Source organism: Zea mays, chromosome 7, assembly GCF_902167145.1.
Source record: "Zea mays cultivar B73 chromosome 7, Zm-B73-REFERENCE-NAM-5.0, whole genome shotgun sequence".
Lineage (NCBI taxonomy): Eukaryota > Viridiplantae > Streptophyta > Magnoliopsida > Poales > Poaceae > Zea > Zea mays.
In genome coordinates, this window is record NC_050102.1 from 153,155,197 (window position 1) to 153,181,516 (window position 26,320).

At 48.3% G+C, this 26,320-nt stretch overlaps 1 protein-coding gene across 1 annotated transcript; it reads left to right on the forward strand.

Moving 5' to 3' along the window:
• The first annotated feature begins 1,850 nt into the window (after positions 1 to 1,850).
• On the forward strand, positions 1,851 to 25,157 carry LOC103633141 (Fanconi anemia group J protein homolog). The gene is made up of 28 exons (XM_008654817.3): positions 1,851 to 2,307; positions 2,431 to 2,485; positions 2,567 to 2,642; positions 2,785 to 2,849; positions 2,933 to 2,977; positions 3,075 to 3,175; positions 3,298 to 3,439; positions 3,629 to 3,690; positions 3,778 to 3,857; positions 3,969 to 4,039; positions 15,025 to 15,112; positions 15,208 to 15,280; positions 15,350 to 15,442; positions 15,809 to 15,917; positions 17,515 to 17,608; positions 18,562 to 18,645; positions 20,631 to 20,787; positions 21,640 to 21,827; positions 21,964 to 22,008; positions 22,168 to 22,196; positions 22,293 to 22,414; positions 22,499 to 22,546; positions 22,699 to 22,823; positions 22,896 to 23,317; positions 23,404 to 24,295; positions 24,387 to 24,440; positions 24,532 to 24,651; positions 24,826 to 25,157. The coding sequence occupies exons 1-28, from the start codon at positions 1,935 to 1,937 to the stop codon at positions 24,865 to 24,867; spliced, it is 3,855 nt and encodes a 1,284-aa protein (XP_008653039.1). The 5' UTR covers positions 1,851 to 1,934; the 3' UTR covers positions 24,868 to 25,157.
• The last annotated feature ends 1,163 nt before the right edge of the window (positions 25,158 to 26,320 follow it).

Consider the following 26,320-nt stretch of genomic DNA (forward strand, 5'->3'; position numbering starts at 1 on the left):
GGGGAAGTTGGGAGCTGGAGCAGTGGAGCGGACGCCGGAGTTGGAGTTGGAGCGCATCCACGTCCGCGCAGGAGCAGAACATTGGACGTCGGGGGCAGTGGAGCGGAACGCCGGACACCGGGAGCCTGTGGGCGGATCGACCTTCCTGCTGGTGGCAGGCGACGTCATGGGGCCGTGGGCGATGTTCCTGCGGGCGTGGCGACCGTGGGCGGCGGCACTTGCGAATAGCTCTAGGATTGGCAAGTGGCTGCCTCGGCACTTTGCTCGCTACGTTGAGACATGGAGGAACCGCTAGACATTGGGCTGGGCCATGGCTGGCTATCGCCTAACAGCCTGCGCGGCCTCGCGGGACGTGGGAGACTTTGGGTAGTTGGGCTGACTACTGTGGACACTGGACTGAGGAGGGTTGCCCCAACAACCCCTAGTTGGAGCAGACCGGGGGATCCCGCCGCGAGCCCATGAGCAGCGCGAGTTTGTTGCAGTCCGATGGGGAAGGGTCTGACGGGTTGGCCCACATGGCAGGCGCTTGCCATGCGCGTGAAGATGTCAGACGGATGGGTCCAAATGCAAGTGACCGAGCGTGGCGGTGTCAGCTTGTTTTCACGACGCGGACGCGGGCAACCGAGTACCGACGGAGGGCCCCATGCGTTAGCGACACAGCGCGGGCTGGTCGCGTAGGCGTGCCCGTGAACAGCAAGTGGGCCGAATTCGGTTCCAGAGGCCCACTGCCAGGGTTTCCTCATTTCTTTTTCTCTTCTATTCCAAATTCAAATTTCAAGTTCAGTTTAACTCTCGTTCAAAAACTCAAACTTCTTTTAAATGCGCCACAACCCCAGCATGAATGTAGAGGATTTTATTTATTTACCATTCTATCCATTTATTATTTTAGTTAAGAAAATGTTTCTAACACATAAATAACTTATCTAGAAAAATAGTTTCTATTTCCATTTTCAAATTCTAATTTCCTACTTTAAACTTGTCTCACAATTTGCATAAAAATGTAAGAACTCCATCACGAGGTGCACATTTCCATATTTATTTACTTTGTTATTTGGCTAGCTTAATCCCATTTAATTGAACATTCAAAAACAAAAGAAACCCAATAATATCCAAAGGTTTAAAAATTCTCAAAACACTATTATAATTACATTTTTCTCTTTATTGTTATATTATTATTAATTTTCTACCAATTTTGGGCTTAATATATTTCTCCGCCGATTTTTTTGGGCTTATTTTGCTCTTGAGTATTGAACTTGCTTCTTTTTATGTCTTCTTTTGACCTGTTGCATCCTCATTGACTTAGTCCAATACTCTTCGCATTCTGTGAACTACAAACATAAACACTAGCAAAAACACATTAGTCTACATGCTGTGTCGATCATCAAACACACACCAAAATCTATTGAGCCAAATGGTCCGGGGTTTATTTTTCTTACAACCTCCTTCTGTGCTCAAAACTTGGTACTGGACTAAATTTCGTTGGACCAAGGTACATTAGCCCAAGAGCACAAACCCATATTGCTACACGACGTTGGTCCCAGCTTCATTTTTTTTCAGCTTATCGCCATTACCAAACATCTAATTTTTCAGTTCGCTTTCATGATAATCACTTTAGCCGTTCAAGATCAATGTGAATATACAATCGATCGAGTCATCGCAACATTAGAAATCTATCACTTTATAAATCCTAAAAATTCTATGAATCACTTTGTCTTCTCCACCACTTAATTCCCAATACTAACTTTTTTCCATAACTAAATTGTCCGTGCACATAGATTATTACAAAAGTTGGTAAAAAAAAGCTAAACAAAAAATAGGTCATCATACGGCGCGCGACAACATTTCGAGCGACTTCGTCTGCTTCGCATTTCCCCCCAATTCTCTCCCGCCCAAAGCCCCAAACCACCACCCAAAATCCTCTCTGCCGCCCGCCGATGGCCACCGCCGCCGCCATGGCCGATGACGACGACTTCGCCTCGCCGCCGCTCGCCCCGCGTGCGCGGGAGGAAGGAGGAGGCAGAGGCGTGTACCAGGTGGGCGGCGTGCCGGTGGAGTTCCCCTACAAGCCCTACGGGACGCAGCTGGCGTTCATGGGACGGGTCATCGCGACGCTCGACCGTGCCCGGCGGCAGGGGCGCTCCCACGCGCTCCTCGAGTCGCCCACAGGCACCGGAAAGTCGCTCTCCCTCCTCTGCTCCGCGCTCGCCTGGCAGCGGCACTACCCGCTCCGTTCCCCTCCCGCCCCCGATCCATTGCTCCACGGCGGAGGATTCGTCCCAGATGATACGCAGCCGCAGCCGACGCCAGGTGCGCCCCGCTCTCCCTTTCCCCCTATATTATCGTTCGTGGGTTCTTGGACCAAGAACTGCTCTTTGTTGGTATCTGTGGCTTGTTTGCTCATCTTAGCTTTTGGACTTCTTGATTGTTCAGTCGTCCCGGAGAAGGCTGTCAAGAAGAAGAACGCCCCGATAATCTATTACGCGACGTAGGATCTCTGTCTTTGACTCTAATTGCTGAGGGGATTGGATGATCTTGATTGATTTATTCGTTGCTTGTGTTTCTGAAGGAGGACGCACGCGCAGATAAGCCAGGTTGTCCGGGAGTACCGCAAGACGTCGTACCGAGTGCGCATGGCCATCTTGGTAACGCCTATTTCCATCTGTCTGAATTTATTTTATTTATTGCTTTATTCTCTAGTAAGAAAGAGAGCTCGCCATCCAACTAGAGTAGAAGCGACAAACAAAATTAAGAATACTTCTTAGAACCCGTACTCTGGCAATGCAGGCCTCAAGGAAGCACTACTGTGTCAATAAATTTGCTTGCGCGAGCGACAACATTGATGAGAAATGGTACTGTACACAGTATACTAGCTCTTACAAAGTGTTTGCATTGTCATTGCTAACCGAACTTCTAACCGAACTACCCTCATCAGCAAGTCACTGCTAGACAAGACTGTTCAAGGTTGCCCAGAATTCAAGTGAGGGTTCTTGTCATTTCAACGTCAGAAAATATAATTAGCCAGGAGAGCGTCTTTTTTCACTTTGAATTTTAATGCAATCAGTTAAAACTTGCAGGAATGCACAGAAACTAAGTCGGCATCCATCCCTTCAGATTGGTGGCTGCTATGAAGTTCACGATATTGAGGATCTTGTCAGAGTTGGACAGAAAGCAAAAGGTACATAAATATCTTTTAGTTGCACTTGTTTCCTCCTGAGGATAGTCTCGCTCTGATCTAGTCACTGGCTCACTGCTGTCTGCTGATACCTATTCGATTATCTCTTTTCCTGTTATTGGCAGGATGTCCGTATTTTGCTGCACAACACATGGCAGAAGCAGCCCAATTGGTTTTCTGCCCATATAACTACCTGATTAGTCCGGTTGTCAGGAGAGCAATGGACATCGATATCAGTGGTTCCATCATTATTCTTGACGAGGCACAGTAAGACTTCACTTCTATGACTCTTTTCAGCTACCTGTTGATTTCCTTGTACTTCAATAGTTTAATCAATCAAGGTAAAATAGTTTTTATGTCACCCTCATTATACTCATAGCAATTATAGTCTTATGACATGGAGTCTGAATTCCACCTATTTTTCTTCATATCGGCATATCGCGTCCTTTTTCTCAGCAACATAGAAGATATAGCACGTGATGCTGGCAGTATTGACATCGATGAAGAATCACTTTGCTGTAAGTCAAATTCCATGATTGTTCAGTTAAAATTCATGTTCTGTTAAGATTTAAAACAGATGCTAAAGCTAATTCACTATGGCGAAGTGTTGCAGGGAGAACTTCAAAACCTGGCCGCTAATGAGGCCGTTGCAATGATATACCAACCCTTGCACGATATTATTCAGGTATTTCTACAAGAATAGACGAGATTTAATTGTCCTGTTCTTTCCAGCAAAAGGACGGATCATGTTAGTTTTAACATCACACTTAGAGCTAAACTTTTAGTACTTCTGCAGGCTCTTATTGGTTGGATTGCTGAGAGGGAGGACAATTTGCATAATCATGAGTTCGGACATCCGGCTTCATAGTATGTAGTCTGAGACTCTTTTAGTTTCTTATATGATTTATTGTATACCATTTTAACTTCCCATCTTAAAAGACATGTGTTTGCCACTTCATATTCCATATGTAGATGGTTAAACATAATGTAAAGAAAAAACTATACAATTTATCTTTATCACTGCAATCTAGTCAATTACATTTCGAGATCCATTGCTTGATTGTGCAACATAAGTTGACAAATTGACTTGTGGCTAGTCATGGCCATTAGATCAACTATCTTTAGCCTACTATGTTATCAAATGTTGAGCGATTACTTGCTTAGCAACATAAGTTGATGCTAGCAACTTATTACTATTCAAGTCTTATGTTAATGTATTATCTAAAAGAAAGAAAATTGTTTCCTTGATATTAAAAAAAAAACAAAATACTGGGTTTGCGAAATATATCCATGAACTTTTTTTTGAACTTTATGGCAGGAGCTGTGCCTCTCAATTAAGTTGAAATGAAATTGACCCTGTTTAAGGAAAAAATAGGCCCAAAACCTAAAAAGAAGGTAGCCCTACGTGGAGCAAACAAAGGACACACGAAGGGCTAACCCACCAACACGACGCGGAAGAGCACACAAATTGCCACGAATCATCGTTGCCAAGCATGATTGCAAAGCAACCAGCAGCTCTGACTTCCTATGGCAACTCTAGACGTACCAAACGAACAGACAGACTGCCCGAGGCGAAAGGTCGCAATAGGTCATTGTTGTCGAGCTCAAGCCAAAGAGCAGCTTTGACTTCCATACATGAACCCTCGCCTCGCCCCCGGCTAATTCCTAGCCACCGAAACGAACCAGCCCACCAAGAAGGGGGATTCGCCTCATGTCATCGTTGCCGAGCCACATTCCCTGACGTAGCAGCTCTGACTCCACGTTGCAAAGACCCCACTTCCACCACCACCTGCACACCGGACGCCGAGAAGCGAAGGCATCAACCGAAGGCGACGTCGAGGCCGAGACGAACTTCAATAGCGACGCCTTCTGAAAGAGAATGACGTCACCTGACGCCACTGTCGCTTGTCCACGATGGACCGGACTTCCGCCCATGGAAGACAATGCTGGGGAAGCGACACTCTCAACATGGGAAGCGTTGCCCATGGGCGTCATCGTCGCTGAGACTTTCGCCCAATAAGTCATACATCACATCGCCAGGCCAAGACACTGGGCCACAACAAGCTGCCTCCTTTGTCGTCGCTGCCCTGACACCCCGCAAAACCCTTCGAGAGGGGCATAGACGCACCAGTTGCCGCAACAGCCACAAAGCTGCGTTGGTCGCCACCCTTGCCGTCCGGGCATATGGAATCAGGTAGAAAACCTTTCCGTGTGCAACACACATCCACGCGCCGAAGCCTATGTCGATTACCGACGACGCCCCTGGCACTCGCAGCAACCGTAGCCAGCTGCCACCAAGTGCAAGTGCCTCGCCACCGACCGCTGCCCCCAACTCACGATCCCTGGATCCGACCACGAAGACGGAGAATCTAGAGACCCAAGCTAGTGCAGCCGGCCCCTAGACCTGACAACAGCCGCAATAACGCGACGGATCAGAGGCGCTGGCGCGCGCATCACAGCAGGCGCCGCACGAGCCACTCCGCCGGGCCACTGCTGCCCCCAAATCGATGCGCTCTCCGGCGCTGACCCACCCAACCTTGAAACACCGCCGCGGGACCAGTTCGTCGTCGTCGCTCCAACCCCTCACAACCTCTAAGCTCTACATGCCGTTGGACCATGGAGAGCAACACCACGACCAAGCCGCCCGGCACAGCGCTTAGATCTGAGCACGGGGAGGCAGTTGAGCGGCACCACTCGCTGGGCGCCGGCGAATGGGCCATCCTGGATGGCACCGCTTCCCCATGGGGCACACAGAAATGGGAAGCGGCGGCAAGTGCGGGGCAGTGCCGTGGGATTTGGTCTCGGACTCCTGGCAGTAGCAGCCTCGACAGAGCAATGGACATGAGGACAGATGGCCGCAAGTTGCCCCACCGCCGCTGCACCGCAAGGGCAGTCTCACCCTCCACCGCCCGTGCCCGAAACGCCGGAGGAACGCCACAGGGACCGGCACCTCCACTATGGCCGTCGGCTCCGCCAGCAGCGCCCGGTCGACAGCGGGGTCGAGCACCTTCGCCACCGCGAGCACCCTCCCCACGTGGAACTGGGCGCTTGCGAGCTAGCAGAGCAGGTGCCTTGCCGCCGCCGTCCTAGGGGCCCACATAGGCCTCCTGGCTAGCCCCTCTGGCAACGGCGAGACAGAGGGAAGGAGGGAGAGAGGCGGTTGTGGCTAGGGTTACACCCGCCTGAGTCGCCCATGCGGGGGAGCGACGCGAGCGGCTGGGATATCCATGAACTTTTGACTATTTAATCCATTAGAATCACTAATGGTGTGTTTGGATGCCTGGGTAGAGCATCTCCAATTGTTTTCTAAAAAAAGATCCCTAAACTCATGTTTAGCAAGTTGCTAATGATGGAATAAGTCTTGAGCATCTAGAGGACAACCTGCTTTTGACTGTCCTCTGTAGTCCTTTAGCATCTAGAGGACAGCTTGACTGTCCTCTGTAGTCTCTTTAGCATCTAGAGGACAACAGTCGTTTTTTGACTGTCCTCTGTAGTCTCTTTAGCATCTAGAGGACAACAGTCGCTTTTGACTGTCCTCTGTAGTCTCTTTAGCATCTAGAGGACAATCCTGTTGTGTAGTGTGTGTGAGAAGGTGTGGTAGTACAGCCTCTAGGGCTATAAATATGGGTCTCCAACCCTTAGATGGGTATGGCATTGTGTAGTGTTTGAGGAAATAAACAGAAAAATTGCCCCAACTCATAGTGTCATCCTCTTGATGAGAGTTAGAGTCCCTCTACTTACAATTGGTATCAGAGCCAAACTATCCTGCAGCCTAAACATCTCTTGCTCATCTCCTTCCCGCGCCTCTCCCCACACTCAGTCGGCAGCAAGAGCTCCAACTGTTTCTTCCTCTCCTGCTCAGACGAGCAACCTTTCGTCTGAGACAGCCTCTTCCACACGCAACGACCCCTCACTAGCCCACCATGTCCCTACGCTCGGTCACTTCGAGTGCGCGGCGCCAGCAGGAAGCCGAGGTCGCCGCGACACAAGAACGAGCAGCAGCAGCGGCTGCAGCGACAGCGGCGAGGGCAGCACGGCTGGCGGCGGCGGAACTGGCAGCAGCGAGAGCGGAAGTAGAAGTAGCGGAGGCGGCGGATGCTGCACGTGCGGCGGCAGCAGAGCTCGAGGTTCTGCGCGGCAGTAGAGCTGGCAGCTTTGCTTCTGTCGACGACAACACCGACGAAGAGCTCAGGCTGGCGAGGGAAGCAGCGCGAGAGCAGGCGGCACAGTGGGCAGCCGCGCACCCCCATGGGGGCGTGCGTGGCGGCAGCCCAGATAGGTGCCGACGCGCTGACGGCGCTCCGGGCGAGGCCGCACGTGGCGGCAGCCCAGACGGGCGTAGACGCGCCGACGGTGCTCCCGGCGGCGGCGACCGGGTCGACGGAGATCGCGGCCTCTACAGGCGGCGCAGCTCTCACTCCCCGGATCGGTACCATGGTCGCCGCATGGCCCAGGCCATTGTCAGGGACATCGGTCCCGGCGGTGGGTGGCCTACCCTCACCAAGACCAACTACGTCGAGTGGGCCGCGGTGATGAGGGTACGGCTCCAGGTTCGCCAAATGTGGGAAGCAGTTCGGTACGGCGACGTCGACTACCACGAGGATCGGCGGGCGCTGGATGCCCTCATTGCTGCAGTCCCGTCCGAGATGCAGTTTTCGCTTTCCCAGAAGCGGACTGCCAAGGAGGCATGGGACGCCATCGCTGCGACCCGCATCGGCAGCGACCGTGCCGCAAGACCACACTGCAGGCACTTCGCAAGGAGTGGGAGAACCTGGCCTTCAAGCCAGGTGAGGATGTTGATGACTTTGCTCTCCGCCTCAACACTCTGTTGCAGAAGATGGTGCAGTTTGGCGACGACACCTACGATGAGGAGAGAGTTGTTGAGAAGCTCTTCCGTTGCATCCCCGAGAAGTACAAGCAGATCGTTCGCTCGATCGAGTCTCTGCTAGACCTCTCCACGATGACGATCTAAGAGGCGATAGGTCGTCTCAAGGTGGTCGACGGCGACGAACCACTGGCTCCCTCTGGCCCTATCACTATTGGCGGGAAGCTACATCTCACTCGGGAGCAGTGGGAGGCCTGCCAAGGTGACCAGAAGAAGGGGGAGTCCTCCTCGACACGAGGCCGCAAACGCGACAAGCCGCGCAAGGCGCGTGGACGCGCCCAGGCCGGGGCGCGAGGACATGCTGAGGGCGGTGCCCGTGGAGGTGCCCAAGGCGGCGCCGTCGTCAACAAGAAGCCGACACGAGACGACAGCTGTCACAACTGCGGCAAGCTTGGCCACTAGGCCAGGGACTGTCGACAGCCACGACGTGGCCAGGCCAACGTCGCACAGGCGGAGGAGGAGGCTCTGCTCCTAGCACATGCAAGCATCGAGCTATCTCCAGCGGCACCGGCCGCATCGGCACTCCTCCACCTTGATGAGTCGAAAGCACGTGCTTTCCTCGGCGACGGCTCCAGCAAAGACATGATCGAAGGATGGTGCCTCGACACCGGCGCCACTCATCACATGACCGGCCGACGGGAGTTCTTCACCGAGCTTGACTCTAGCGTCCGAGGCTCCGTCAAGTTTGGGGACGCCTCCGGCTTTGAGATCAAGGGCGCAGGCTCAGTCGTCTTCACCGCCGCATCTGGTGAGCACAGGCTGCTCACCGGAGTCTACTACATCCCCGCGTTGAGGAACTCTATCATCAGCTTGGGACAACTGGATGAGAACGGTTCGCGCGTGGAGGTCGAGCACGGAGTCATGAGGATCTGGGACCCCTCTCGTCGCCTTCTTGCCAAGGTACGCAGGAGTCCAAATCGGCTATACATCCTCAATGTGAAGGTGGCACAACCTTGCTGCCTTGCTGCTCGTCGAGACGACGGGGCATGGTAGTGGCACGAGCGCTTCGGGCACCTTAACTTCGAGGCCCTAAAGCGGCTCAGTGCTAAGGAGATGGTACGAGGCCTGCCGTGCCTTGACCATGTGGAGCAATTCTGCGATGTCTGCGTGTTGACAAAGCAGAGACGACTCCCCTTTCCCCAGCAGTCGAGCTTCCGAGCCAAGGAGAGGCTCGAGCTCGTGCATGGGGACTTGTGTGGCCCGGTGACACCAGTCACACCAGGAGGACGACGCTACTTCTTGCTGCTCGTCGACGATCTCTCCCGCTACATGTGGGTGATGATCCTTGGCAGGAAGGGAGAGGCTGCGAACGCCATCAGGCGTGTGCAGGTCGCTGCGGAGGCGGAGTGCGGCCGCAAGCGTGCTGCACACCGACAACGGCGGCGAATTCACGGCGGCTGAGTTCGCGTCGTACTGTGTGGATGAGGGCGTTCAGCGCCACTACTCCGCGCCGTACAACCCGCAGCAGAACGACGTCGTCGAGCGACGCAACTAGACGGTTGTGGGGATGGCTCGGGCTCTCCTCAAGCAGAGAGGAATGCCAGCTGTCTTCTGGGGAGAGGTGGTGGTGACAGCGGTTTACATCCTCAACCGCTCGCCCACCAAGGCTCTCAACGGGATGACACCGTACGAGGCTTGGCATGGGCGCAAGCCGGCGGTCTCTCACCTACGGGTCTTCGGCTGCCTCGTGTTCACCAAGGAGCTTGGCCACATCAGCAAGCTCGACGATAGGAGCACCCGAGGGTGTTCATTGGCTATGCGGAGGGCTCGAAGGCCTACCGCATCCTTGACCCAAGAACACAGCGTGTGCGCACGGCGGCGACGTAGTGTTCGACGAAGGGCGAGGATGGGCGTGGGACAAGGCGGTGGACGACGACACGACTCCGACGTACGACTTCACCATCGAGTACGTCCACTTTGAGGGAGCTGGGGGAGTAGGCAACTCTTCTCCGAGCAGGTCTACCCCAGCCCCCAAGTCTCCACCGACTCCAGCGCCAAACTCTCCAGCTCCTGCTATAACGAGCTCTTCACCACCACGCACTCCAGCCACGACTCCGGCTACAGCGAGCTCTTCGCCACCACGTACTCCAGCACCGACGGTACCCTCTCCGGGAACGTCCTCTCCGACACCAGCTCGTGTCGAGCACGACCCAGTGGAGCTCGTGACCCCTCTGTCCCGCGACGAGGAGCGCGTCGACGCGTACTACGACGGCGAGCCGTTGCAGTATCGAAGGGTGGAGGGCCTTCTCATCGACCCGTCGGTGCCAGGCCCTGCATCTTGCATTCTGGCAGGAGAGTTGCATCTTGCATGCGATGATGGTGAGCCTCGGTCTTTCGCAGAGGCCGAGAAACATGCAGCTTGGCGTGCCGCGATGTAGTCGGAGATGGACGCGGTTGAGACGAACCGCACCTGGGAGCTCGCTGATCTCCCTCATGGTCATCGTGCGATCACCCTTAAATGGGTGTTCAAACTGAAGAGGGATGAAGCCGGCGCCATCGTCAAGCACAAGGCTCGCTTGGTGGCACGCGGTTTCCTACAGCAGGAGGGGATCAACTTCGACGATGCTTTCGCCCCCGTGACACAGATGGAATCCGTGCGACTCCTCCTTGCGCTGTCAGCCCATCAGGGCTGGCACGTTCATCACATGGACGTCAAGTTGGCGTTTTTTAACGGCGACTTAAAGGAGGAGGTCTACGTACACCAGTCGCCAAGTTTTGCAATCCCTGGCAAGGAGGGCAAGGTGTTGCGCCTGCGCAAGGCTCTCTATGGCCTGCGACATGCACCGAGGGCGTGGAATGCCAAGCTGGATTCCACGCTCAAAGGAATGGGTTTCACGCCAAGCCCGCACGAGACAGCCATCTATCGGCGGGACAATGGAGGAAGTGCCCTGCTGGTGGGTGTCTACGTCGACGACTTGGTGATCACCGGCGCCAAGGATGCAGAGGTGGCAGCGTTCAAGGAAGAGATGAAGGCCACCTTCCAAATGAGTGACCTGGGGCATCTCTCCTTCTACTTGGGGATTGAGGTGCACCAGGGAGACTCCGGGATCACACTTCGCCAGACCGCCTACGCCAAGCGCATTGTTGAGCTGGCTGGGCTCACCGACTGCAACCCAACTCTCACTCCGATGGAGGAGAGGCTGAAGCTGAGTCGCGACAGCACGACGGAGGAGGTGGATGCTACACAGTACCGGCGTCTTGTGGGGAGCCTTTGCTACCTCGTCCACACACGGCCTGACTTGGCATACTCCGTCGGCTACGTTAGTCGGTTCTTGCAGCGACCGACGACGGAGCATGAGCAGGCTGTGAAGAGGATCATCCGCTATGTTGCGGGGACTCTCGACCACGGTCTCTACTACCCGAGGTGCCCTGGGGAGGCACACCTTGTCGGGTACAGCGACAGCGACCACACCGGTGACATTGACACTAGCAAGAGCACAAGCGGGATCCTCTTCTTCCTCGGCAAGTGCCTCATTAGCTGGCAGTCGGTCAAGCAGCAGGTGGTGGCCATGTCCAGCTGCGAGGCCGAGTACATAGCGGCGTCCACTGCTTCGACTCAGGCGCTCTGGCTGGCTCGACTGCTCGGTGATCTCCTCGGGAGAGACACTGGAGTGGTGGAACTCAGGGTGGACAGCCAGTCCGCTCTGGCATTGGCCAAGAACCCCGTGTTCCATGAACGGAGCAAGCACATCCAGCTGAGATACCACTTCATCCGAGACTGCTTGGCAGAAGGGAGCATCAAGGCGCGCTACATCAACACCAAGGATCAGCTTGCAGACCTGCTCACCAAGCCCCTTGGGAAGATCAAGTTTGTTGAGCTTTGCTCCAGGTCCGGGATGGCCCAACTTTCTCACAAGACGACGCCTAAGACTTAGGGGGAGAATGATGGAATAAGTCTTGAGCATCTAGAGGACAACCTGCTTTTGACTGTCCTCTGTAGTCCTTTAGCATCTAGAGGACAGCTTGACTGTCCTCTGTAGCCTCTTTAGCATCTAGAGGACAACAGTCGCTTTTTGACTGTCCTCTGTAGTCTCTTTAGCATCTAGAGGACAACAGTCGCTTTTGACTGTCCTCTGTAGTCTCTTTAGCATCTAGAGGACAATCCTGTTGTGTAGTGTGTGTGAGAAGGTGTGGTAGTGCAGCCTCTAGGGCTATAAATATGGGTCTCCAACCCTTAGATGGGTATGACATTGTGTAGTGTTTGAGGAAATAAACAGAAAAATTGCCCCAACTCATAGTGTCATCCTCTTGATGAGAGTTAGAGTCCCTCTACTTACAGCTAAATACCTGTTGGGAGTAAAAAATAGTTTAGTCTCCAACAATTCCTAATGTTTAGAGAGTAATTTAATTTTGAATCTGGATTTGGTCGATCCATTTTTCTTTTGAGAATGGGGGAGATTTGGTGCGTGTTACAAAAACTAGACGCCTCTAGATCTCGGTACTGAAACCTGTTGACGCTGCAAATCGCACCAAAATAGTAGTACTACCAAGTCTGTTTCTATATGTTTCTGTCTCAAATCACAGCAAAATAGCAGGTGCAAATCACAACAAAATAGCATAACTATTAATTGTATGAACCCATTAGCTGAACCTAAGCATAAATGTAAATGTCTAAACCATGATTTAAAGGGAAGAAAATAAAAGAGTGAACTCTAATTCTTGCGACGAGCTACGATCTCGGCCTGCAGGTTCATGTAGTACTCCTTTTGCAACAGAGGAGGGGCTAGCGTTGGGTCTGTACCAGTCCGTACGGCGGCGGCGTCAAGTTTAGAGGAGTAGAGGAGCGTTCCGTCCGGCGGCGGAGCGTGAATGCGTGATGTGCCTCATCGGTGGAAAAAACATGCTAAATCTGTATACTAGCATACGTTGGCGTGAAATAGTCGGCGGAAATTGTTATCAAGAGTGGCTAGCCAGTCTCCAAATCTGAAGACCAAATTGAGTTAGATGGCAAGTAACTAAATTTAGCAAGTGCATTTGAAGAACTATTGGAGAAGCGTTTTTAACTTCACTTCTTAAATTTAAGATTTAGAGAGTTGTTTAGAGAACAATTGGACATGCTCTTCCCCTAGCCCGGGTTCCTCAATGCAAAATTCGTATGTTTGGATGCCTGCACTGCACAAGGATCTAAGCCTGGGCCGGCTAATGTAAAGGAAGGCCCTTGGCTTGGCTTCCTGGGAACACTCCCTCCCACCGTTTCCACTTTCCACCAAGCCTGGCTTGTGCTCGCCCTGAGCGCTGCTTTTTTGCGCTGGCCTAAGTGGCTTCGCTTGGCCAGCGAACAACCCCCTCGTGTCCAGGTGCTAGGGTTACCTCTCATCCTCACCCTCCCCACCACGACAACTCTTCCTCTCTTCCCACGATTCAGAGTCCAGAACTCCAGATTAGAGAGCCACTCTGTGTGACCAACGCGAGACCCTGTCATCCAGATCTAAGAAAGCATTTCATTGCCGGTGGTAAGGTCGCCACTGCAGGTGGCGGTGAGGCCAAAAGAAAACTAACCTAGGGAACCAATCATGCCAAGTCCATGCTAGCGTTGTGCAATCCAGCAGGAGAGCAGGCAACCAAACAAAATACAGATGCAGTCAGCCTAGCTTCTGCAGCCAACCAAACAGGCCAGGTTAGCCCGGGCTAGGTGTTGGTACCCAGGCCAGGTTTGCCCAAGCAACCAAACACACCTAAATGTTGAATTTTTTGGATCGGCAGTATCTGGAACAACAGGCTTCGGAAAAATGTTATCCCGAAGGTTGCAATTGGACTTTTATTATTATAACAGCCGCACGTTTGGTAGTTTAGTATCGTGCACAGGTTTAATCGTTCATCACCTTCATCAACTGCAATAACCCGTGTTAACAGAGGGAAGAGCCTTTGTCTTTCCTTTTCTGCGTGCAGCCTGTCTGCACCAACGCCGACGTATGGAAGGGTTCAGTCGTACGCCACACACGCATCGCCGCCGATGGCAATCTGGTAGCTAGGTAGTACTAGTAGTTGAATCACCACCGCCACCGACCGATGATCTTTCCGACGTACATGTGGTTGTGCGGTTTTTTCTGGCACATGGTGGGGAACAAGCCAAGCAAGTGCCCCCACTCCTTGAGCTGAGCAGCACGTCCCCGATCAGCGTCTTCTCCTGCCACTGCTGATGGGCGGCCGGAGACGGAGACGGAGACAGGGACGAAGCTCTTCTGCGGCAGTTGCAGTTGTGCTGACCCCGCGAAGCGCACGACCAGCTCCGCTATAGCCACGATGAGGTCCTCGCCCGTCAGTTGTAGTAGTAGTCGAACGGGTCCATGGTCACCCTGGGCAGTCCGGTCAGCTTCTTGCTCAGCGCCGCCACAACGGCCGGTACGCCGGAATCACGAGCACCGTCAGGCTCGTCCCGGAATCGATGATGGCGCCGTTGACGGTCACCGCGTAGAACGGGCACATCTAGTGGTCAAGCACCAGCGACGTCTTCTGCGCGCCGGGCGCCGCGTCCGATCCCCCCGCATGCGGTCTTCAAGTTCGTCAAGGACACAACCGGATTGGAGCCGAAGCTGAGGTAGCTGGTGGCGTTCCATGGGGCGAGGTGGTCGACGAGGCAGTAAGAGATCCGGCCGTCGAAGCGCGTCGCGGCGTGGGACGCGAAGGAGATGTTGCTATAGCCGAGGCTGAGCACCCCATCGGAGGCAAGGAAGCTTTCGCCGTTGTAGGACGTGGTGCAGCCCAGCGCAATTCCCGCAGCCCCACAACTTGGCTTGCCGCTCCCTATTACGGTTGATGGTACTTGACAGCGGTTAAAACCGGCGAGGATAACAAAGTAACAAACAAGCGGGCGTTATAATACTAGAACTTCAATATTGTTTGGGGTAGTATTTTTATGAAGCCCGGTGTTGGGGATATCTTCGCTCCAAAAAGCTCCCTAAATGTTTACAATGCAGCACTGATGTTTTTCATACCATCAGTGAACTTAACCTTTTGTAATTATCAGTTGGACTGGTGAAAAGGCAATGAATGAACTTCAGCGGGCTGGTATTTCTCCAATGTATTTCCCGGTATTGCAAGAATGTGCAACAAAGGTACTTTTTATATCACAGTGCAATGCTTGCATACATTGATCTATCTTTTATGTGTCTGTGAAACATTCAAATTTTCAACTTCCTTATTGCTTTAGGCAATTAAAGCTGCTTCAGATACTGAATCAGATGGTTCACACTTAAGTGGTGGTAGTGCTATGACACTAGAGAGTAAGTAGAGTGGTGAATACTTTATTAATTCACCTTGAACACACTTAATGACTATGCAATCTTTTGCAGGTCTATTCTCTTCGTTGAGCTACTTTTTTGCTCAGAAAGGACGCAATTCATGTGATTATCAACTTGCTTTGCAGCGTTTTGTTAAAAAGGAAGGTAGCAAGCTTGTTTATCCTTTAGAAAAAAAAGCGTAGTTCCTGTTATAAGTTTTTCCTGCTAACATGGAAGTAGAGTAACAGAACATTCGTGAATATATTCAATCCTCTAGATCTTACAGCTTAGATCCTGCAATTGAACCATTAGTGGTATTGTTCTTGAAGTCAAGAACTTGGTTGCTGATTTAATTTGATAAAGTTGTACTATTTGGATATGCAACATTTTTTTCTTCTTCTCAAAAGCGTAGGAGAGCTACATATCATATATATTAATAAAAAAGTTTTAGGTCCCAAATGCAACAAGCTCTATTCCATTTTCAAATTTAAGGAGCAATTTGTGTAATTTCATCATACGAACCAATTACAGGCAAGGACGTAATTTCTTCAACATGCACAATGAGTTTGTGGTGTCTCAATCCTGCTGTTGTTTTTCAAGAAATTGCAGATCGAACACTTTCGGTAATTCTGACTTCTGGGTAAGTCTGCATGTCCTTTTCTCGCTTATCAATAAGTTGGTAAAATGGCCCTATTAAGCACCAGATATCTGATTAGATGGTCAATGTGAAATTTAGAAGGAGAAAAAACATGGAAGAGGAACTAGACATCCTTCCAGTAGCTAGTCTGAATATATCAATCCTTAGAACTGCACATTGGTTTGGAACTGTATAACTGAACGTTTCATTCTTTTGTTCTTGGGAGAGGGCACCAAATAGGCAGTGACTCAGTAACAGGCCTAAGTAAGGCTTTTCTTTGAACCAGGATAGAAAGCTGCTGATTTTTTCCTATCGAAAAACGCAGAAGAGCTGCACATCATTTCATTAAAAGAGGGAGAAAAATAAAGGTGTACAACTGAGAACTCACACCCCACACCCACAACCTTTGCCCTAAGGCAGCCTAAGAAACATCAGCAGCTATGAAAAGTGCGGACTAAACGGTGACAAAAAACACATCCTACTAACATGAAAGATCGTTCAATCATTTCGTGGTAATGACTAAAGATCACTCAATCATTTCATAGTAATGACTAAAGATCGTTCAGTAATTACCGTTGAGTGAAGCTCTAGGGTGGCGAATAACACAAACACATGTGTGTGTAAGCTCTATTTGTCGCCTAAGGTGATGAACCAATCGGTGCATCACCTGGAACTTATGGTCCAACCGAACCAACCAATTAGTCAACCAACCGGACGGTCGAATCAGCCCACTAGACCGCGAACGGGTCCGCACACGCTTATTTGGAATGGGTGCGCCACCGTGAACAGGTCCGCACCTGCTTATTTGGAACGGGTGCACTGATTTGGTTGGCTGGCGTTTTCTTTTACATCCCTTATTAGGTGGCCCCTTATGTTATTTAATATGGTTTCAGTCATTTTACAAATTTTGTACGTTTTTATTATTTGTCATATGACATTCAACCACTCTCAGACCAATTTTAAGTCATTTTTATTATATGTTAAGCAATTAGTTCCTTCAGCCATTTTAAAGAGGTGTTAGCTATTTTGTAGTGTCATTTAAGTCACTCAACATTCTCATCCTTCTCGTTTTACATTAAGTCATTCCAATTATATTTTAAGGCATTAAGTAACATTCAAGTATTTCTTAATCACGTGTGATCTGATTTAAGACAATTTGATGATTATTTAAGACATTTGATTTTTTTATCTCAGCCATTCACTCATTTAGTACATATTTTTTTCAATTAAGTCATTCTGTTACAATATCAGTCATTCCATATCATTCAATCATTTTGTGGCTTATTTAAGAAATTTTATACTTTCTTACAAATATTTTAAGTCATTCAATAGTTTATTCATCCAGAGACTCATAATATATTTTAAGTCATTCCTTTCTACCATATTGACATAGTTATTTTACCATGATTGGGCCTGCTTGTCTGGTTGGAGCGTGGGGCACACGCCCACACGGTGTGCTGTCGTGCGTCGGGGGATAGGAGCTTGTGGGGCTGATCTGGGTGCGGGCGGTTAGTGCGTCGGGGGATCATTAGGGTTGGTCCAGGGTCATCACTCTAGGTGATGAATAGCTCTGAAAGACTGAAATTACATGTATCTGCAGAACACTTTCACCAATGGGTTCCTTTACATCTGAACTTGGTGTCCAGTTTGAGGCCTGCATGGAAGCTCCTCATGTAATTAATGCTGATTCTCAGGTATGTATGTTGCTAGTTTCTGCTGTATCATGTCATAACTGCATGGTGATGGATTTGTGTTATTGGGTGTTGAGTAGAGGAATCAAGATAATACTGTTTTTCTCGATTCTGAAATTCAAAATATTTTCTGCCATCAGCGGTCAGCCTATGTAGTATGTACCGATATGTATATACATGTTGTTTAGTAAAATTATATTATTGAGATAATATGCATGGCTTGATCTTGATATGCACTACTCTATATATCACAATTTGAACTCGAAACTTCTGTTTAGAGCTCGATTTTATTAGCCTTGTTGTCTTTATGGTAGTTTGTAGCGAAAGGGCCTCTAGCTGAGTTGGTTAGGTGGTTTGAGTAGCATTCCTCAGGTTCTGGGTTCGACTCCCGGTGGGAGCGAATTTCAGGCTATGGTTAAAAAAAATCCCCTCGTCTATTCCACGCCAAAGCACAGGTCTAAGGCTCAGCCCCGATCGTGGTCGTTCTCACATGGGCTTCGATGCTGCTGTGTATGGGTGGGGCAGGGGTTCGGGGGTTTTCTCGACCTGTGTGAGAAGGTCTTCTTAATACAATGCTCGGGGGCTATCTTACCCCCCGCAGGTCGAGTTTTTTATGGTAGTTTGTAGCCTCTCTAAAGACCTGTGAATTGATTCTCATTTTCATCAGTTTAAAGCTGGTTAATTTGCCCATCATGCTGCCAACATAGAAAATAATTTTCCTAATGAGCTCTAACACTTAGTTTGTTTAGGACCTGGATATCGAGTTATGGACCTTTTGTGGTTAGCATAAATATTAACAAATATAGGGCATGTTTGGTTGGCCGCTGCCCACGCCCACGCGCGCCACAGATTTTGCGCCAAAACGAGCGCCGCGGCTTAGGCGGCACACCAAACAGGCCAATAATCTATGCCAAGCAGTAGCTATTATTTGCATTTTTTCAATCGTGGTTTTGCAGGTTTTTGCAGCTGTGCTATCATCTGGTCCAACAAGGCAGATATTGAATGCTAGCTATAAAACTGCGGACAATTCATCTTTCCAGGTAACTTTTCATTATATATATATGGTAAGGCTATTGGAAGTCCTAGCCTTCCATAGCATACAGGAAACCCCAGCCATCCATGCACCACCGTAGCCTGGCCGCTAGCCCACCTCCCGCATGCGTCCATTCCTTGCATGCGCACAATTTGTTTCTATTTGCATGCACGAGAAATTAGAAAGTGTATCCATTAACTGCTGCATGCATGGAAACAAAAAAAATCTGATTTGAATGCTTTATTCCTTCCTTAAATATATGATCTCAACACCCATGCAGCTAGACTCGTTAGAAATATTTTATGAAATATACTGCTACTAATTATGCTACACAGTGTATGTTTTTATGCAATATGGTACACTGCGTAAAAAATTAGTTTCCTACCGCATGTGCACAAATTTAGGATGACAATAATGTGCGTTGAGAGAAAAATAGATTGACATGCATGGAAACAAAAAATATGATTTTAATGCTTTATTTTGTTCATAACAATAGGATCTCTACAACAACAATGCAGTTAGGCTCGTTGAAACTAGTTTATGACATATACTGATATTAATTATACTACAATTGATAGATATTTATGCAGTGTGGTACACCGCTTAAAAAATTTGTTTCTGCTACATGCACACAAATTTAGGACCATAAGAATGTGGGTTGAAAGGAAATAGATTGACATGCATGGAAACAAAAAAAAATCTAATTTAAATGCTTTATTTCGTCCATAAAAGTAGCATCTTGACAACAGTCATGCAGGTTGGATCGTTGGAACCAGTTTATGACATATACTGACACTAATTATGCTACACGATATAGATATTTATGCACTGCGGTACAACGCGAAAAATCTATTTCCTGCTGCATGCGCATAAATTTAGGATGACAAGAATGTGCGTTGAAAGAAAATAGATTGACATGCATGGAAACAAAAAATCTGATTTAAATGTTTAATTTCCTACATAAATATATGATCTCTTCAATAGCCATGTATCTAGTCTCGTTAGAACCAGTTTATGATATATACTGAGACTAATTATACTACACGGTGAAGGTATTTATGCACTGCGGTACACTATGTACAAAATATATTTTCTGTTGCATGCACATAAAATTAGGATGGCAAGAATGTGAGTTGAAAGGAAATTGATTGGCATGCGTAGAAACAAAAATCTGATTTTCAATGCTTTATTTCGTTCACAAATACAGGATCGCTCCAACAGTCATGCAGTTAGGCTCGTTATAACTAGTTTATGATATATACTGATACTAATTATGCTACATGTGGAAGTTATTTATGCATCGCGGTACACTACGTAAAAAACAACAAACGTTTACATAAAATGTGAATAGAAATATCAGAAACATACAAAAGATGGAAGGAAAGCCATGAACTGACAATGTGTCATAAAAACCTATTGACGTTGGTACAAATATGTATACAAAATCGCATAAAAACAGGGTCGTCGATCCACCACCGCTCGCGCCTAGGGTAGGCCGCGCGTCGTCGCCGGTCGTGGGACGCCAGCGGGCGCCACTCCGGGGAGCGCGCCTCCGAGGAGCCGACGTAGCGCGCGCCTCCCAAATCCGTCGCTCGGTCTTGGGGGAGCGCCGCCGTTGAACGCCCTCCTCGGGGCGCCACTGCTGCTGGCCCTTGGGATCGTCGCTGCTCGCACGCTCGAGGAAACCGCCGCCGCTCGCTCGCCCGAGGGAACCGCCGCCCCGCTAAAACCTAATCCCTGGCGGCCTGGGGGTGTTTTTATATTCGCCCGAACCTGACGCGGCTGAACCGGATGGCACCACTGAGCTTGGGCTTCCTCTAATTATTGGAAGCCCATGGCTCCAAATATACAAACTATATATATATATATATATATATATATATATATATATATATATATATATATATATATATATATATATATCGGTAACCCAAATTTTAAAATATTATTATATTTTTCATAGTTTTTAATTTCCCTCCTGTTTTTACATAGGATGAACTTGGAGCTTCACTAGAGGAAATATGCAGAATTGTGCCTGGTGGTGCTCTAGTGTTTTTTCCTAGCTACAAGTTGATGGACAAATTGCAAGTGCGCTGGTCTCAGACAGGTCAATGGGCACGGCTTAATGCTCAAAAACATGTGTTTGTTGGTAAGCCTTTTGAAGCATTTCAAAATGCCATTTCCATGGTTCTTAAAGCGTTAAGGCGAGGTGCGGTGTTCCACCACCTTCCGGACGCCTAGGCGAGGCAAGACGACACCTTATTATCATATCAAGGAATAAAATGGCAGCAGAATGGAGAGAGAAAACGGAAAAAGAGAGGAAGGGAGAAAAAGAGAAGAGAAGAGGAAGAGGAAGGAAAAAAGGCCTGCCAGCCCACCAGCTCAGCCCATATGCCCATCCCTCCCATACCTGTCTTGACCTACTTCGCATCTACCCCTCACGCCCGTCGACCTGCTCCCTCACGCCGCCGCCCTCCCTCATGCCGCTGCCCTGCTTCTAGCTCCAGCGCCGCCGCCCTGCTTCCCTACTTCCAGCTGCGCCGCCCACCCCTTCGATTTCCCTCCAGCGCTGCTCCTCTACCCTTCGAGCTCCCTCCAAAGCCGTCGCCACCGCCCATCTAGCGCCGCCGCCCTCTCCTTCAAGCTCCCTCCTGCAAGGCGACAGTGGACGCCCAGAGTTTTTGAGCGCCTGGACGCCTAGGCGTCGCGTTAAAAACCATGGCCATTTCACTAATTATAGAAGACAATATTATGACCTTATTTGGTTTCACTTATAATCCGCTTATGGATGAAAATAAATGAGAATCCCACCAAACGTCTAGATTATTTTCACTTCTCACAGAATCGGCAATTCATCTTTTGAACTAATACGCGAGAATCAAATAATTGTAAGAATCTTGGCGTTTCCACGAATCTAAGCATGGTGGGAGAAGTGTAACCAAACAGGGCCTATGCCATGTTCATTTTTTTGTGTTGTTTATTCAAAACCTGTTTGTTTCAGAGCCTAAGGGAAGTAGTGAGGAACTGGATCCTGTTTTAAAAGGGTACTATGACGCAATCCTTGGTAAAGCTCCTGTCAAGAAAGGCAGAGGTGGTTCAAAACAAATAGCGAAGAATCGAGTGACAAAAAAATCATCACAGGAATCAGTGAAAGCAGGAGCTGCTCTTCTTGCAGTTTGCCGTGGGAAGGTGCTACTTTATTACCGAAAGTTTATATTAATTTATGGGCATGTTTAAACCCTACTTTGAATTTCTTATGCATAATGCTGTGCGTATGCCAGCTACCATTAGCTTATGTTTTGCTGGTGCCTGATTTTATTTCTAGGTATCTGAAGGGATTGACTTCGCTGATGACAATGCTAGAGTTGTGGTATCCTTTGTTTCAGTTTGATATTTAAACTGTATGCTCTAGAAAGTTCAGTATCAAACACTCGCCCCTACAAGCATGTAGTATGATCGGTATACCTGTTCTGATCTAATGCAATAAATGATTTTGATATCATCTGTTTCCTTAACCAGACATAATAAGGTTATTGTTGGAATTCCTTTTCCAAATATGTAAGTTTGTTTCCTTTTCCTCTTCTTTTCTGTTTTGGTAAATAAATTCAACGTGTTTTTTTGTTTAGATACTAACATTGATTCAACATGGATCAGAAACGATGTTCAAGTAAAGCTGAAAAGGAGATATAATGATTCATACAAATCATCAAAACATCTGTTAAGTGGGAGTGAATGGTACTGTCATCAGGCATTTCGTGCTTTAAACCAAGCTGCAGGTATTTAGCTATTGACTTACCTGTCAGGCATCGCCTGTGGCTAAGTTATTGGCAATGGCTAACTGTTGTCCTTGTCTTCTGAAGGTCGTTGCATTCGTCATAAATCTGATTACGGAGGCATAATTCTGATTGGTATGTTATTCAGTTATGCACTATTAACCATTTGCATGGCTAGAGAGAAAAAAATATTTCGTAAATTTTTGGTATTTTATTGGTTTAGTGCTCCTCTTTTTAGAAAATAGGGTGTGGTTTTCATTTTTAATTCCTATGTATATGGTGTACAGATGAGCGATATCAGGATGACAGAAATGTTCTCTACATTTCCAAATGGCTTAGGAATGCAATCAAGAAGTATGATAGCTTCCAGGAGACAATGGCTAAGTTGCAAAAGTTCTTTCAGAATGCTCAGGTATTGCTCTTTTTGCACATTTGATTTTCTAAATGTGGATGGGCTTATCTAAAATGTGTGATGCCACTTCAGGAAAAAATAAAAATTAAAGATTGTGGCATCTTCCCCAAGGTTAAGTTGGATAATGAAGCACCTCAATCTTTCAGTGATGATAAAAGAAAGTTGCCGTGGCCAGAATTGAGTTCCTCAAACCACTCAGTATCACGATGTAATCAGAAGGTAAAGACTGAATGTCTTAGTCAGAGGATTCCAGACATTGATGGTGTGGCGGTAAACCAAAAAGTTGTGGGTATGTGTTATACATCGCCAGAAGTATCGAAGATCTCTGTTCTAGTAAAGAAAGAAAACTCTTCATCACCTGAAAGTTTTTCAACGGTCTGTCCACTGCATCCGTGCAAAATTCGATCTGATTCCGAAGGTGTAGCCAATACTGGAGCAAATTATGGAGTCAAAACAGAAATTATAAAATTGGAGGAGGATGATTTTAAACCTAGGTAATTTTAACATTTTCTAGGCATTCTTTTTCCTACTATTGTATCATCATTTGTTTTCCTTTAAAGAGGTGTCTTCACATGTGCAGGTATGCAGAGATCACTATCTTAAATCCATTAGAAGACAGGTCACGGCAACCTACTCTTGTTGAGGGAACTTCTGCAGCGACTCCAGTAGCTAGTCCAAGCAACTATGCTGAGGTAAACACCTCAGTAAATATCAACAATGGAGATCAGATTGCAGACATGTCCATTTCTCCTTTTTCAACAAACAGAAATCTTTCTTCCCTGTCCACACTGGCAGCTACTCCTGAAAGGACCACAGACAAAGACTGTCATGATTCTTTTATTAACAGAAGTGTAAATTCTCACTATGAGAAAAAGAGAAGGTTGAGCTCCCCAATGAGTTGTACTTACACGACGCAGTCTAGTCCTCCAAGCAAATCATTCTGCCACACTGGTTCTGTTATGCCTGGGGATTTGAATAGAAATTCTGAATTGTGTTGTAAAAATATAGGATTGTCCAGGTGTGAAAATGTCAAGTTTGAAAGAAACTACAGTCCAGAAGAGGTTTCAGCAAAGAAGTCTATGCAAAAGAAACTTCTTATAAATTGCATTAGATGCAAAACAGCTCTTGGGTTAGAAGAAGATGGGTTTCTTGTTACTTGTACACAATATTATTCATCAAAATTGTACTTGGCATATCTTTTGAAACATGGGCTATCAACTTTTGGCATCCTGGAGGATGATTTTTCAGCATCGACACCAACAGAGGTACACGTAGTGCAGTGTGAAGCTTCGTCACTCAACAAAAATGTATTTGGCAAATTCAGCAGCCAGGGTCATGTTTGGTTTGCAAAGGATGGATGTGTATACAACGCAATGACCTGTTCTTTGTGCTCTTCTGAAAACACAAGTGCCATGGTCCTCGGTGTGCAAGTTCTTGCAACTGATAGGTCAAATCAACAATTGGTGGAAAAGGTAGTTTGTTTATCTGGATGCATATTTGTAGTTTATTACTGCTACTGTTACCTTTTAGGGTTTAGGTTAATTGCTGTCTCTTTAAATGAAGGTGCTCTTGTTCAGTGATCGTTTGGATGTCCAGTCTGAGCCATCAAAGGGACAGGTATGGATATTAATTTATTGTAGGAATAATATGATGGAATACATTTAGAAAACTAGCTAAACATAATGGGTTTATCTACTTTCATTTGAAGATTTCAAGAACTCGAAGAGATGCTAGTAACATCTGCCAGCAATCTGTGATCGACCTTGATTCTTTTGCATATAAACCATTAAAGAAAGATCCTGTGGCGCTGAACTCAAGAAGGTCTAAGGTCAGTTGCCTGCTGCCACTGCTGTTATCTTTTGCAGTTCTGCTTGTGATCGCTTTCCCAGAATTTCAAGTGTAATCAGGTTCGCATGATCCTCGTTGCACCAACACAGTAGACTTTTCAGAGTATAATTGACAACTCTCCAATTTTTCTGCCCTTGGATTTTCTCTGGAGCAGCTTAGGTTACCTGCCCCGAACAAATCCACCACTGGTACATAATTTGATGGAGAGTTTGAGACAATGGCGATCTTTGCCGTGAAGCATTGGGAAGAACTTTGTTCTGTGAGATATGACATGCGGGGAGATGCAGATGTTACGTCGCCATGGAGATTTATAGTTTCAAACATCCACATGGATTAGAGAAGTTCCCTGAGCTGAAGTAGGGTGTAAAATGCATGGCCTGGCAGTAGAAAATTAGGATGCTGATGTCTATATCCATTTACATGCGTCCCATTGTCGATTATATCTATGAACAGTTTTTGCGTTCTGAAATTTCGCATCCGTGACTAGCTGAGCGTCCTGAAATGTCCTAATTTCAATCTCAATCCTTTCTAATCTTAAAGTAGATTTAAGATTCCCAAAGTAGCCCTAAGGCTAGTTTGGTGACTAGAAAATTTGATGGGATCCATAAAAAAGAAATCCTATTACTATTTAAATTTAAATATCAAAGACCTGCGGGTGCCACAAACCCGTAGGAGCGCGCGCATATATATATATATATATATATATATATATATATATATATATATATATATATATATATATATATATATATATATATATATATATATATATAGTATTTAGAGCCCTGGGCTCTATTTAACTACAGGAAGCCCTGATTAGGTGTGCAGACCGCACCGGAGCCCTGGGCTTATTGTACCTACATGTGCTTACGCTAAATTATGATACGAGTTATGCTGATGTGTGTATCAGTTTATGCAAATATAGTCTGCGCATATTACGTGAATCGGGCCCACGCCGTCACTATAAAAACACCCCCACGCCGCCAGAGATTAGGTTTTAGCGGCGGCGACGGTTCCCTCGGGCGTGCGAGGAGGCGCCCGTGAGCAGGAGAGCCCCGGCCGCCGCGGCGCTCTCCAGCCGGCGGATTGGCGGTCGTGGAGGGGGCGCGAGGAGGAGCCTCAGCGTCGGCGGTACAGCTTCAGGAGGCACCGGGCAGGCGCGGCGGAGTGGGCGGCGGTGGTGCTGTTTCATGGTGCTTGCGGTCGTGGTGCTGTTGGGCGCCGTGGCCGTCCTTGTGGTGGTGCTGCTGCTGCAGCCCCGCGTGTCGTACGTGGCGGTGCGGGCGGGCTGGCGGTGCTCTGCGCCTACTCGTTCCGCGTGCCCGCCAGGGGCGTCCTCCCGCTGGCGTACGTGGCGCGCGCAGGGCGCCCCGCTGGGCGACGCCGGCAGCGCCGCCATGGAGGCCGCGCTCCGCGACGGCGTGGTGCCGTTCCGGGTGGATGGGGAGGCCCGGACGCGATGGAAGGTCGCGGGGATCATCGGCGTCGACCAGTGGACGCGCCTGGCGTGCCAGCTCCGCTTCTTCTGGTCCAACGGCACCGTGCTCCCCTTCAGATGCATCTCCAAGTTCTTGTTCTTCTGACCGCCGTGCCCTCTGTATTGTCTAGTGGCTACTCTTCTGACCTCAGTTCCATGGTCGAGCGTGAGC